Below are 15,513 nucleotides of genomic sequence, written 5' to 3'. Positions count from 1 at the left end.
CTGAAAATTCAATGCAATCCTATCTTCTATCTCTTTTTTAATAAAATAGCTGTTTTATAACACTTTTTTTTCTTTGTGTAAGGGAAGCGAATCGAGTTAGGAGCGAAAATAAAGCAGCGACCGCCGACCAGAGCTTGTAAACAAATTAGGAGCGTATCCTGACCGGAAGTCCAGGCGCAACAAAAAAAATACTGAAACAAAACAGACATGGAACACAAAAAATGGACAGTCAGGATGGTTAACTTTCCCTTTTTTTCGGATATCCTGTTGATACCCTTTTGACACGGGCACAAAAATCAATTTTTGTAGAAAAAAATATAATCATTAACAAAATGTTGAACGTGTTTTTTTATAACTTTTTAGTACACGATTTGCATAGAATCAAAAATAAAGTAAGCAAGCAAATAAAGTTTTATCCTAAGCCAACAAATTTTTCTGACAAAAACATTAATTAATTTACCAGGCAAAAAATATCAACCAAAGGAAGGAGATCAAGTAACTATTTCTCTAAAAATAATTAAATTTATTTGTTCAACTACCATATAATCTCTCATTTAAAGAGTATTATCTTTAACGGTTTTTAAATTTTTCTCTTGATTTTTGCTCATCTCCTTCGTTGTTCCTTTGGTCAACATATTTTGTGTGGTCGTCGGAAATTTGTTTGTCCTGGCCGCGCCTGGAAATCTGTTGGCCTGCTGCGCCTCTTTAAGTTGCAATTAACTTCTTGGCGGCTTTAAGCTGACCGAAGCGAAACCCTCCCCAAAAAAAAAACTGGTAACTCCCATGCCGAGTCTTATGGGTTGAGTGCACGCAACGGTGAAGCACACTTTTTCATTTTAATTGCCCCTGACTATGCCAAACTAATCTACACAAAACGCACCTCCCTTGGGGTGACTTCTATGCCAGCGATATTGTTTCGATATTGTAGTCAGTCATAATTTTGATTGAGAAGGTGAAATTGGTATTTTGTGATATATTGACATTGCCGCTCAACGATGTCGTCTGCTTAGTCACTTGCGGCAATTAGTGGAGTGGACACTTGGATCTACATAGCAATTATGGCTTTTTATGGATAGTGAATGGATGGCTGGAAGGGTTGATTGACGCACTTTCATTTGCGGCAGGTTCACCCACTCCGAGAATACATGGTGTATATTTAGCCCTTCTGCTACTGTAACTGCACCCCCACTCTCGAATAATTTCCATTCTTTGTGCCCAAGCACTTGGCTTCTGCTAACACCAATTTGTTCATTGCTTTTCCGGGCTTCAAATTAAAAACGATGTTTGACAAAAAAAAGAGGAAAATAAAAAACCCAAAACAGGAGATGTGATTAACTAGGGGTTGTACTTATGAGCACAGAAAATACCCTATATAAATCAGGGGATTATAAAGACGACATTGAAAATGAATATATACTAGAAAATCATTAGTAAAATATTGTTAAACAACTTATAAGAAATATTGAATTTCTGTTATCAATTAAGGTAAGGATTTGTTTGTTGTTTGACCTTAAATTGTAGTTATTAATATGGTTTACTATACCACAAAGCATATCCTATTAAGGGGGGAAATACAATTAGAAAATTTTTTTTTCGAAAAATTTTTTTGGCTTAATGTACTCTAAATATATCTGGGAATAAGCCTTTAAAAGCTTAAAGCCGTCCGGTACTTATTTTCAAAGTTATAAGCAATTTAGTGAGGGTGTGTCATATGGCGGACATGCACAAAAGTAAACTTCAAACGCTTCTACTGAAAAGTCGTGTTTTCAAAATCGCCGTGCAATGTACAGGTCAGAGATTTTATTTAAATCGAATGCGGTTTTTTGCATTATGTTTGAAATTAAATTCTCCACACCATGAATATAACGGTTTTTCATATTTGTTTGTTATAACATGTTTTTTTTACAATCAAAGTCAAAAAAAAAGCGTTTTTTTTAATTTTTTTTAACCTCAAATTTTTTAATGGAAAAATAATTTTTTTTAAATTTGCTTTAATTCATGGTGAGCTCTGAACCTTTAAGTTTAAAGCCCAGTTGCTGTTTTTTGTTTAAGTCGTGATCCTGGACCTGGAGACTGCACGGCGCAAAGTCCTTCCCTAAAAACACGACTCCACATTATTGCTCATAAATGGGCTTAATTACAATATTTTTCAAAAAACTTGACTGATTTTTATTGCTCAATAATTACCAAATAACATGCAAAAAGAATCGCTAAGATTCATTTAATACCCTACTTGCAATCCACTCCCAAAGATGGCCCTCATTTCAGGCCTTCTAATTGTATTTCCCCCTTAAGAGTCCAATAAACCTTCCTCTCGAAAACCAGGATATTCCAGGATACTCGCTGCATATTGTCCCCATTTGATTGTGTAACTGTTCAGCGCTGTCGCATTTTATTTCAAGTTGAGTGACTTCAATCTGTCGCCAGAGAAAAAGAGTCTTGAGGCCTTTTATTATTATTATGCTTGTTGTCGTTGTTCGAGTTCTTTCAATTTGGCAAAATAAAAAAAAAAGGAGAGAGAAAAAAAGCAGCGAGGGTCCTGGACAGGGGTTGTGCATATGGCAGCATTAAAAAACCCACACGTACAATGTCCAAAGAAATTAGATGTTGTCGTCGCTGGCGTTGCTTTTCTTTCTTTCTTTGCTGCTGCCACCGTGTGACATACATAATTCCGGGCTAGGTGCAACAGCAAGGACAATCGAAACAATGGCCGGCACGACACATCCGCCTGCCCCCCGCCTGTCCTTGCCACGCCCCCGCCGCCCGCCTTCAGTCGGCAGGACAAAAGGACATTGCGCGATGTCTCAGCGTTGCCGACACTGATGAGTTTTGCCTTTGTTTCGCTCACAAAAACCCCAACCGCCCCCTCTGGACCACGCCCACAAATGATTAAGGCACATTATTTTTGTCGTTTTTAATTTGTGATTTCTTTTTTTCGGGGGAGAGAGAAAGAAATTGCCAGGTCTCCGTTTCATTGTCTGCAGCACTTCAAACGTGAGGGGAAAATGCTGATGCGAGAAATTATAAAATATCACATCTTCTCCATCTCAATAAGGAAATATTTAAGTGCAGACGATCTCGTATTAAAATAAATTGGAAGTACACGACCTAAAAATATATTAAAGTTAATTTGTTATACCCTGGCTAAGGGTGATCTCATTTCAAAATTTCCACATCTCTTCTTATTTTAATGAGATTTTGATGTGGCTTACCATAAAAAGTTTGTATTTTAATCATTAGTGGATTTTTTATTATTTGGACAATTTTTTTCTATTTAATGGAGCAGGGTATTCCTTCCTTGTTTATAGAGTTAATTGCCAACCAAACTATTTCAATCAAACTAATTAAAGCAATTTATCACTCTCCTATTTAAGTATATTGCTTAACTGTTCAATAAACTACAACATATTATACCCACTCCCAATAGTTAAAATCAATTATTTAATTGTTCAATTCTTTATTTCATTTGTTTTAATTTAATTATAATGTTTTTGCACAAAACGTTGATGTCTATAAAAAATACATTAGGTAGTTTATTTGATTTATGCCTTTTTCCCCAATTTTGTTTGTGAGTGTGTTGCTGATAGATGAATCTGCTCAAAGAGCGTTGATTAATTCGATAACTGAGAATTTGCTGTGTGTTTTTGTGAGTGGGTTTGATCCAAGCGTTAAATTAATGTTAATACTTTGCATTAAACATAAGCTACAATGTATGTATAGTTATGTAATATATGTATATATTGGTATAAAATCTATGCGAGTTCGACTTGTTGTGAATGTGTTTTAGCGAATGTGTGAGTGTGAGTGAGATGACGTGAGTGATTAGTAAACTAGTTAAAGTAACCGTTTAAGTTTATATAAATTATAGTAAAAATATTTGTGTGTGTGTGCATTCGATTTTCAAATCATCCTGTTTTTCATCTCTTTGCGAATGTTTCAAGTTCTGTATTTTTGCTCTTTGCTTGCGTTGTATTTTTAATTTTCTTTGAAAATAATATCACTTTGAGAGTTGAGACTTTCAGTTTAAGGATCCATCTGTAGGATATATGTAGCTACAGCCTTAACCTCCCTTGATCTGCGCCTGTGGATTGCTGCTGATGTTATTAGGGACTATTTTGTCCTTAGTGCGACTGTTAATCAGTTTAATAACGACATTCTTTTGGGCCACCTCCGATTTGCTGTACTCATCTACAAACTGTAAAGCAATGCAAAAGATTTACAAATATTAAGAAAGAAGTAATAAGCTTCTAAAAATCAATTAAAAATGTAATAAGATCTCTTAAATTCTATTGGTTTATTTATATAGTTGTTATTTAGTTTAAACCACCTACCGTCAAATCAAAATCCTTGCTGAGGAGCTCCCTAGCCGCTGGATTGTTAAAGGAGACGGTGACCAAAAACGGATAGATCACCGGGTAGAAATGGGTGGACACCTTGGCCAGGTTCTTGAAGATCACCGCAAACTGCTCCGAGATCAACAGGTCCTGATGCCTTCGGTTGTTCACGCAGAAGAAGGCCAACGAGGCGATCAGATCAATGAGCATTGTGGTGCTCTCATTGTTCTTCACACACTGGGCACTCGGCACACTGAAGTTCAGGATGAGGGTCATCACGTCCAGCAGCTTCAGCGACAAAGGGCCCTCCACAGTCAGTGCCTCCTGCAATATACACACAAATATAAAGAAACACATTTAATTGGCAACACACAATGGAAAAAAATAACCGAATCCGAAATCACTGAGCAAATGTTTTAATTAAGTCAAAGCAAATATCAAAGAGTGGCACTTGTTTAGGGCAGGAAATGAAGGGCCAGCACGTCCTGCAAACCAAATGTTTATACTCCTGCCCATAGATATCTTTCTATATATATATATATATTTGTGTGTGTATATATATTTGCCTACTATTTGCATAAGGGAACGAGAGAGCGCTTCTAATTTGTTTGCAGTGGCAGGCCAAAACCCGAAACTCGATTCAACAACTGAGCAAGAGTACGAGCACTAAGCAAATATTTAGCCAAACAATTGACATGCCTGGCTGGCTAGAACAACGCCTCCCCCTCGCTTTTCCGACCCCGGCAGGATATGAGCGAGCGGGCAAGGATTTTCCAGCCGGAAAAAAAAAAAAAAACAGAATTAAAAAACAAGCCAGAACGAGAACGAGAACGAAGTGAAATTGCGTGGGCCTCGGATTGGCTTGGGTTAAACTTGAAAATTTCATTTTACAAAGTCAATATTTACGCAAAAACAAGCGCTGCTCGAAAATTGAGTTTGCTGATTAAAACCAAATCAAATTATTTGCCAAAAATGGAGCAGCCGCCCCGCGCTCTTAAAACTTGATGATGGGCAACAAAAGCAAAAGCAGTGGCAAAAGTAAAGGCAACCGAAAACCCTTATCTATTTTTGTGGTAATTTAAAACAAATAGCTCTAATCCCAGTGCAATTCGGGGGTTGGAGCTTTTGGCATCGGCAACGGCATCGGCAAAGTTTGTCTAGCAAATTAGTTTGTCAAGTGCGTAGACTTGCCTGCCACTGCCAGCCTGCATCTGTTAAATATTGACACGTGCAACAGACGCACACTCGAAAACTCAGATAACCGGATAGGAATACACAGGAAATTAAAACCCAAATGCCACACTCTCCTAAAAAAAATGGTTTTGCAAGTGGCAATAACATTTGGCAAGTGTTTAAAATACAAAGAAGAGTATATTAAATGCATCTATTATAAAAACATTGTGAGTTTTTCTATGGATAATCTTAATATAGAATAGGTGATATAAAACCAATTTTATATTGTATTTAATTTTATATAAATATGGCTTAAGTTCCTTGAAATTCCTAATCTTTATAACTATATTTTCCTAGTGCATTTAAAGATAGATATCCAGGTGGGCTGGATATAACCCCAAGTCGAAACCCCAGGTTAGATCCACGATTGCAGCACTTCGATATTCCGTTTCATTGGCGCGGTTTTTGGCTGCCAACCGAACTCGACTCACCTCATCTCCATCTCCAGTCGGTTTTCGTTTCGCTACGGTTGGCATAAATATTTCAGGGCTCGCCAAGACGAATGTCGACATTTGCCCCAAGTAAAGTGTCAAAATATTTGCGTATGCCACCCATTCCTGTATTTTATCATGACCCCACTTACTCCTCCTCTCAATTTGATGCTTTTCGCCTCGGAATTTTCACAGGTACACGAGTACAGAGCGCAAATGTCATCGCGGTTCAATGGCGTTCGCCTCATGTTGTGTTTGTCATTTGGCGCTGTGTTGTCTGTTAAGCAAATGTCACTCCGCCCGGTGACTCTATGCATTTTCCCCAAACCGCTCCTCTGGAAAATCCCAACCCCCCAACAAAATACACAATTCTCGTGGCTGTCATGACATTTGGCAATATGCAAATCACTCTGGCGAAATTCACTGGCGGATTGCAAGCCGCAGCAATTGCAAAGTTTTAAACGTCTGCACTAACTTTTCCGCCTGGTTTTCCCTCCCTCCGCCGATCCTGTTGTTGTTGCTGCTGCCGATTTTCTCAATTTTCGCCAGGCGATTTCACGTTCGACAAAGTTTAGAAGAGCATAGCAAAGAAAAGCCAAACGCATACACACACCGCCAAAAAAAAACAAGAGCAGAATCAACGGGGAAAAAAAACCGAAGAGGAAAAATTCTAATGAAATTTTCTCTGCGCTTCGCTGCTTGAGCAGGAAAAACCAAGACACATTGAAAACAATATGGGTATTAAATGTTAGTTCTAAGGAAAAAAAAAACGTAAATTCATAGCTGAAATTAACTTTAAACTTACCATAAAAAAAAATGCAAATTTAAAGTTTAAGATAAGAAAATTAAATTCTTCTTAGCTTAAAATTATTATATCATTATTAGTATTGAAAATGTGATAAAAAAGGCTTTCTTATTGAGAGTTAATTGTTTGATTAGTTACTTCTTAAATATTTATGTGAAAATTGCTCTTTTCTGTTTTTTCTAAAAATCTTAACCACTGTAACTTCGTTTTGCCTTAAGGACTGACTGACTTTTTGATTTGTTTAAACTGCGACGCACGACGTCCAACGTCCAACGTCCAACGTCCAACGTTCAACATTCAACGTTTGTCGTTTGTCGTTTGCCTGGGGAAACTGCTAAGAAACCCTATGAATCCTGGAGGAAAGCAAACTCACCTGGAAAGTGTTCACATCCAGCGAGGCCAGGGACACGTAAAGATGAAAAGTCGATGCCGCCAAGGCGGTCGTGCGCGGTGGAATGCATTCACCTGCAAAAACAGAATGAAAACATGGAAACCCAAGAAAAAAGAAGAAAAAAAGAGTGAGAAAATCAGAAGGAAAGAAAGAAAAGCGGATGAGCGGCCACAGCGGATATTCACTCATAAAACATTAGAGGTTTACGGAAAAATCAAAACTAATTTCCGCCTTTGCGAGGAGATCACGTTGCTTTGGTCGTTCGCAAAGTGCATTGAAATCTAATTAGCACCTCTGCACCGCCTCTTTTGAACAATTTTCAATTTTCAGCTACTGTTTTGGATCAGTTGAGACTCACCCATGGGCACAACGCTGCCATAGAGCATCGAAACGGTTCCAAAGAGCTCCGTGGACTTGGCAGCACTCAGTAAACGTGTCGGATCGGCAGGACCTGTCGATAAATGGGAATAAAAACAGAATCGAATTAACAAAGATCCTTTGGTTTGTTTACCCTCAACCAGGTGTGACTTTTGTGAAACAGAAGCCTGCCTTTAGGCTAATAATATGACTCACCTGGCTGGCAAACATCGAGGAATCGGGAAAGGAAGCCCAAGGTGGTCAGCAAACTGAGCATCACACTCTGGTTATCCTCGATGGACTCGCGCACCTTTTGATTGCGACGGGAAAGGATTTCGATTAAGCCCGTGATCACAGCAAAGCTGAAAAGGTAAAATAGATTTCAATTAAATCAGAAAATAAAGCATTAATATAGTAAAACTATGTTGTATAGAAATAATCCCCCTGCAATGAGCGAATTAACTGAAGGATCCTTGTTCACCAAACAATTGTAATGCCCTAAAGCAATACCTTTATATTCAACCTCAATCATTCGGCCATTTTCTTGTTGTGTTTGCCCCGTGGTTTCCCGTGTCCATATGTTGATAGTTACCATTCTACCCTTTCAACTAGCTACCTTTCTGCCTGGTTGGGCAAAGGACATTCCACACTTGTTAATCGCCCGAAGGCGATGCAAGGACACGGGGTAAAATCACGGCTGCCCGACAATAGAATCCCGGCCATGTGTCATATCATTTGAAAGCGATTTTCAATTCATACACAACCCCACTCGAAAACTAGAATTTCTCCGGGGAAATCCCCTCTTCATCCCGAGTAATCAGCGGGCAAATGACATTTCATTTGCTCTCGTGGCAAGGTGTTGCCATTCACATATCGAGGAAAGCGGGAAAGGAGAGGAAGGGGAAGCGGGACTAGTGTCCTGTTTAACCTCCGAGTGAACATTAACATGTCCTTGCTACGACTCCTGATGCTGTTCTGTTCTGTTCTGTTGCCCTGTTGTCATTGTCAGCGCAAATCTGTTTTGATTTTAATCCAGCTTATGTGAGCCCGAAATGCCGAAATGCATGCCCATGGTCCTGCAGGACCTCCTCTGACTGCTGCTTCCCTGCCTTCCTGTCCCTCCCTCTAGTCCCTTGCTCCTGTATTGTTGTTCAGCGAACTGTGCTCTGCTTATTGACGATACACTTAAAAATATATCCCATTAAAAATTAGGGTAAGAAATTAATTAAAATAAAAGTTACCAAAAATGTTGTCTTTTTTTTCTAATATTAATATTGAAGCAATAAGAATGAAACATTATAACTTTTTAAAAGTGGTACGTTTATAAATGGAAACAAAACTCCTTAAAAATTAATTTTAAATATGTAGTTTACTTTAAAATAGATATAACATCCATATTACCTAAAAATGTATAAAAGTAAAAGCTATTTTTTTCAGTGCACAAAAATCCGCTGCTTCTGCTGTTTTATGCTGCCGATTATGCGCCTTAAGTGCCGAAATCAATGCACACAAATGCCCAAATTACAAGCGCGCGTGAAAAGGACATTTTCCACTCTACAAGAAAGGCAACAATTTTCACATCTTCTACAAAAAAAAATTAAATTTTTTCATCACGCCAAGGGGTTGCTACTTTTTTATTCTTGGCAATTGCAACTATTTTGTTTATTAAACAGGAGAGACAGAGCTTCAGTTAAGTAGCGTGTGCATTTGACACTTGTTAAAATATTTGCGCCTGTCCCACACACACACACACACACACACATAAACACACTCTTAAGGGAGGTCCTTGACGATTAAAATGGGGCGGGGCAGAGGGGGGAGGAGAAGGAGAGGGGATGATGTGCCTGCAACTGTCGCGCGTATTTAGCGAACGTGTTTTCACAACTAACAAGGATGTTAATTCTTTTTTTTGCTTGTGCTGCTGCTGCTACTGGGGATTCTTATTTTTATTTCGAGCTTTGCACCAAATGCCTTTTCACACCCGAAAATGTCCTGTCTGGGAGTCCTGGCAGTGGTTTAACCCCCCAACCTCCGACAACGACGGACGACACATCCATTTTGCGCCCTGTGTTGTCGCAGCATTTTATTTTTATTTTGTCGCCATCGCTGCTCCTTTTCGGCTGCTCTGTGTTTATTTTACTGCGCTGACGATTATGTCCTGTCCGGGGAACCCTTGGTCCTGGGAAAGGAAACCTCGGCCACATCCGATACGTCTCTGGATCCCGGGATCTCGGCACCCAGCTCTCCGTTCTCCGTTCTCGTGGTGTTGGCCATTTTGTGTTTGGATTGATGCGACCAACGAACTAAATACTTTCCACAGGCGAAACTCCGGCCAGGACACATGACAAACGATGACAGCTCACTGGCTTTGGCCGGAAAAGCGATGGAAAAGGAGGGGGAAAAGCGGGGAAAAGCAGAGAAAAAGGGATGGCAGAGCCACAGAGTCGGTGGTAAAAGCATCCTTCATGCTTCGTGCTAGCTTTGTGCTTGTTGGTTTAAGAAAATTATTAAGGATATTTTTGTGGTGCTGATGAGTTTGCCGAGTACTTTTTGTCCAGACACCCAAAGGGGATGAAGGAGCGGAGGAGGATGCGGGAAAGAGAGGGGTCCAGATTGACCAACCAGGAGAGCAAACATCGTGTGGGTTTCGCCCTGCGTCCTGCGTCCTGGAGTCCTGCAATCCTGGAGTCCTCGTGTCCGCCTGTCTGCGCTAAGTGTCCTGTGTGCGATGCGAGGCACAAATAGCAAAACAGGAAGCTCAAGTATGTTTACAGTTGACAACGCCAGAAACGCTGTGGGGATATCAGCTTGGGATCACCAGCGATGCGAATTTGGCTTTAATTTCGGTTGTCTATTTTATGTCATTATTGAGATGCAACCCTGCCATTCTGAAAACTAATTTAATTGAAGGAAATGTGGGAATTACATTAAAGTATAAATTGTTTTTTTTATGGAAAGTAAAAGCTGAATCAACTTCATAACATATTAAAATATACTGATCAAAAAAAAAAAAAAAACTTATAATAACAACTAATAACTTTGAAAATTAAAATACTAATTAATTTCATAATAGCAAAATATTTTCATATTTTAAAAAGTATTTCAAATTATGTATTTAGTTGTTCGTACTCTTAATTTTCTTAGTATATATAATAAGCTAGCAGCACATATCTACATATAGAAGAGCGGGACTTTGGGACTCATCCTGGCAAAGGCACGTAGTCCTTGCTGCTTTGTTTGTCTCTCTCTTGTGAGTGAGTGTGTGTGTGTGGGTGTGTGTTTGGGAGCTTTAGTATGTATTTGTGCGTGTGTGTGTGCTGGCGTTTGAGTAATGGACGCTTTTATTTGCGAACAGGACTTCTGGCTGTGTCAAAAGGGGTCAAAATGGATTTTTCGGCTATATAAAAATTACTGCTGGCCGTGTTTGCTTTTTGACGCTGCCACTACTACTTGGTTGTACTGCTCTCATGGTCAACGAAATTCGCCCGAATCCTGCGGCAGGACATTGTCATGGCCTATCAATCACTCGCATATAGAATGTTATAGATCTGTGTATGTTTATGGCTTGCCACTTAAATAGCAGAAATCTGTATGCCATTCATTTGTATTGTAAACATCGGACGTTGAATGAACTCCTTTTGTTGATGATTCGCTTTCGTTTATTATGATAAATCACACAGAAAATGATGAGTGGATTCTGTTTGATAATTTTAGTGTTTGTAATCAGCACTCGCTTAATTGAAAACAAAACATCGAGCAAACGAGATTTATTTGCACAACAATAATTCTCTTCAAATATCTATTACCACAAAAAAAAGGAACAAAAAAATTCGAAATAAAATCAAGGAAGGCGAATGGTTTGGGAAGGACTTGCACTTGAATCTTCAAAAGCTGCTAAATGGATGCAATGTCACAATTCCCGGGATCTCCTCACACACACACATACACACAAACACACACAGACACATTTAACAAATGACACTCGTATTTGCTTACAAACATTTAGCAGCATTTTATGGACGAACGTATCTGAATCTTTTGCTAATCGGTTCTCGCATTTTGAGCACATTTAATGCTAGACGCGTGCTGCTCATTAGCATATGAAAGAATTATATAGCCATTGTCGGCGGGCTTTAAAACAAAATTTGCACTGCACGTGGCATTTCCAGCAAATGGACAGGCGATTAAAAAAATGTTTATGGGATTGGTGGCTAAAAGTTGTCCATGAATTCTCGGACATTTCTATTGGGATCTCTCCTTGTTTTGACAGCTTAAAAAGTTGTCAAACAAATTAAGCAAATTTAATTTAAATCAAAGGTTTATACATGTTATCTTAATGCCTGAACATAAGACTATCGAGTGTTCACTCAATTTGACTAATTGATTTAACTATTTGACAAGCTGAAGGATTTTATTAAGAGAGTTTGTTTTATCCAGTTATAATTAAAATAAAAATATTTTGAGTACATACATTCAACTAAACAAACATATCAAAGAGATAGTAAATAAATTGGGGAAAACTAAATGTATGTATGCAATAAAAAACTTTTATAATACAAAAAAAATCGTATGTTTTTAGTTTACCCAAAAATGTGTTGTCCAATTTTAACCCCAACGCATTCTGTGTTTTCACAACCAAATCTGCTTAGCAGCTTTCGCAGTAATTCAATTTCAACACGAATCATTGAAATTCATCAGATTCAAATTCAGTCAATCAAGTAAAGTCAACAACGGAGGCTGGAAAAATGCCAGCTGGCTGGCATTCTGCCTAGGAAACCATACCCAAAACCGATTCAGATCCAGATTCGGATTCAAATTCAGGTCAGAGGCATGTGCATAAAACTCAACGCCTTGCGGTGCGCCTAAAACAACATTAGGAAATTCGATTTTAGGCGGCAGGCAAAACAAGCCACACATACGACGAATCCTCAGAAAGGTGTTAAATGAAAACTAGACCGGAAAAAAAAGGGGGAAAGCAGGGAAAAGTAGCTGGCAGCTACCCCTTATTTTTCCACAGTTAGCACGAGCCGGAGTTGATTAAAATGCAATTCGGAATTGTTTTCTCTGCTGGTTGTCAGCACTTGATTAAGAGCAACTGTTTCTTTTCCAGAGGGTTAAAACGGTCGCGCCTGCGCCTCGCCATTCTGCATTCTATATTCATATATATATTCTGTATATATCCCCCTCCCGAAAAAAAAGGGAGAATATATCCCGGGGCTACCCGATTCGGGTGTCATGTCAAAACAATGCAACTCATGTCGCAGTTTTCAGGGGTAGCAGTTGGCAGGCAGTCAAACAGCCGGCAAGAGTCGAGGGCTCTGATTGCCCACAAGTGGCTGAGAGGAGCCAAACGACTGAAGCTACCCTCGCTGCAAATCGAATTTAAATATCATCAGGGAAGGTGAAAGTATAGAAGGCAGATTGAAGTAGAGAAAAACATATATAAAGTATTTTTAAACAACTTTCATAGTGTGAAAACCAAGTAATAGTTAGTAGTAAGAAAGAAAAATAATTATCTTATTAAAATAATAAAGAGTGAAGTATCTGAAGCTTATGAACAAAATATAAATTTGCCCTAAAATTTTTTTAAATATTTTTTACACTGTTTTTATCCAAAATTTTCGACGCATGCATAACCATCATTTAAACATCATTGACGATGCTCAAATTACACAACACCTGGTGTTGTCGACTTTTGGCAACCAACTTTGTTGGCCATGTTTATGCATTAGAGCGCGTGTAAAATAATTTCATGCTGCAAGTTGGTCGCCTCCTTTATGGCCATAAAGGGAGTCATTGGCCAACAAAGGGATTGCCGGGAGGGTGGAACTTTTAATGGGCGACGCGAAAAATGTGGGCATGTGGAGTTAAGTAACATTATCAGTGGGCGAGAGCAGGGACATCGTTATCATTAAGAGCCACCAACAGTGCGACATCGTCACCATCATCATCATCATTTTATCATCATAATTACCGCGCTTACTAGGGCAGCACGTACAGCAGCTGTCACTAGAAAAAGTGGCAGGGGGGTATATACTCCTATATTTATTACATAAATCTCTGGCAGGACTAAGACAATTCGTCATGTCACTGGGATTTGCCAGTGAGATATCTCAATTGTGGCTAATGGAGCTAAGACTCCGAGTAGTGGCCCTCTTATGAATTTCAATTGCCTGATGGTGATCCCACTTACCTATTGTGGTTTTGTACACAGAGAATAATATTGTTAGAAGTATGATATTCATAAGTTTAATAGATTAGGTAAAGATTGTTATACCTCTATTAAAATTTAACAATATCTATAAAAAAATGATGTACACATATCACCTCATATTTGGTAAACCAATTTCAATCTCAAGGAACTTCTATTATTATTTCTCTGTGTATGTTTACATTACTAATATGAAACGCCTCCAACAACAATAATCACATCAACAGGAGCTGGAACGTGACTCTCTAATGCCCAGCAAGGGTTCCGTTTCGCCGGCAGGAGGTCTCCTTTCGGCCTGCATGTCCTTTTGCCACTTCGGACGTCCTGCGGTGCTAATAACCCACTTACTTAGACTTATCCTTTTGTTGAAAGAGGGCAGAACAGCAGAACAGCCAAAGGAAGCGGGCCGAGTCCTGCGCTGCCCATCAATTATTGTCCGGAAAATGCAATTCGAAATTGAAATCGGAATCGGAATCGAAATTGAATTGACCGCATTTGGGTGCACACAATATTATTTTTTAGTTTTTTTGGAAAATATCCCGTGGCAGGCATATCGAAATGGTCAATGGAAAAGGGCACCCCTATGTGCGATTGTGTTTATGGTTTATGCTTTGGGTGGACTGTCATGGTTTAATTGCATTTGCAAATGTTTTTATTGAGGAGATTCCGTTTTATTTGGGTGGGATTTTAAAGAGTCTCTGCGGGAGTTAATTGCTAAGTTTTTATTAATTGGTAATAGTAAGTTATAATAGAGGGTAAACCAATTAAGAAAATTCTAAAAAGAAATTTATATGAGTAAATTGCATAATTCTGTAGAATTAAAGAATTCTACTTAAAGTTTGTTGAAAAATACAGATTTGAGTTGATCCTTGTTTTTATGATAAGAAATATATATTTTTGAAAGGTTGTATTTACTACATAAATAAGACAAAAAATTTAGGCAAAAATCATATTTATAGAGTATCCAAAAGTTGAATACCATCAAAATCAAACCACTATGTCCAATAACCCAAAAATTTAAACTTCAAAAGAGGGTTCAATTCACATTTTTAGGCACTATTTTTTAATAGTTTTTTTTAGTTCCAAATTTGTGTGTACGGAAAGCAATTGAATTCAATCGGTCACGCCAAAGGACTCGACAGGACCTCAGTTTCAGTCACGCCCTGTCCAAAGGACCCTTTTTTTTGTTATTTGGTGGTCACACAGCTGTCAACAGAAACCCTTGAAAATCTTTATGCGGAAATTTTAACTAATTTGTGTTCCTTCGTAATTAAGCGTTTAATAAAAAACCAATGCAGAAAAAAAGTGTAAAATAAGAATAACAAAAATACAAATCAAATGACAGGCGGAGAGGCGAAAAAGGCAGCTGTGTGATGTTTTTTTTTTTTTTGCAGGACCGCACCTTCGAGTGATAAGAGTTCCAGTTGAGATCGTAATTAATTTCTGGGCTCTCCCCTTGTGTTTTTATTTTTATTTCCGAATGCAAATGAATTTGTACGTATCGCCCGAGCAGCAACAACACTTTTAATTCATTTACCTTGCGACTGTCGCCGGATGACGATGATGATTCAGTTGGAGTATGAGGATGCCCGAACCCAGACATTGACGTAAATTGATTTTCAACGCTGTCGCAGAAAGAGATGGACTGATGTATAGTGAAAGAGATGGCAGAACAGGCGCCGCAAACCGCAAAACTGCGGAGATCAAGGTATAGTGAAAACCGCAGCGAAAGGATTGCCTCGCATGAGGTA

At 38.7% G+C, this 15,513-nt stretch overlaps 1 protein-coding gene across 1 annotated transcript in view; it reads right to left on the bottom strand.

Annotated features, from left to right (window-relative positions):
• Positions 1-3,440: 3,440 nt before the first annotated feature.
• LOC108101221 (S phase cyclin A-associated protein in the endoplasmic reticulum) overlaps positions 3,441-15,513 on the bottom strand; it is a 29,056-nt gene continuing 16,983 nt past the window's right edge. The window contains exons 7-11 of the mRNA XM_017205470.2: positions 7,768-7,913; positions 7,553-7,645; positions 7,177-7,268; positions 4,332-4,658; positions 3,441-4,195 (exon numbers count right to left, since the gene is read on the bottom strand). Coding sequence (XP_017060959.1) covers positions 4,061-4,195; positions 4,332-4,658; positions 7,177-7,268; positions 7,553-7,645; positions 7,768-7,913 — 793 coding nt within the window. The 3' untranslated portion in view covers positions 3,441-4,060. The remainder of the gene's footprint in view (positions 4,196-4,331; positions 4,659-7,176; positions 7,269-7,552; positions 7,646-7,767; positions 7,914-15,513) is intronic.

This window comes from Drosophila ficusphila, unplaced genomic scaffold, assembly GCF_018152265.1.
Source record: "Drosophila ficusphila isolate 14025-0441.05 unplaced genomic scaffold, ASM1815226v1 contig_127, whole genome shotgun sequence".
Classification (NCBI taxonomy): Eukaryota; Metazoa; Arthropoda; class Insecta; order Diptera; family Drosophilidae; genus Drosophila; species Drosophila ficusphila.
Note: the sequence above shows the minus strand (reverse complement) of the source record. Positions and strands in the feature narration are given on the sequence as shown.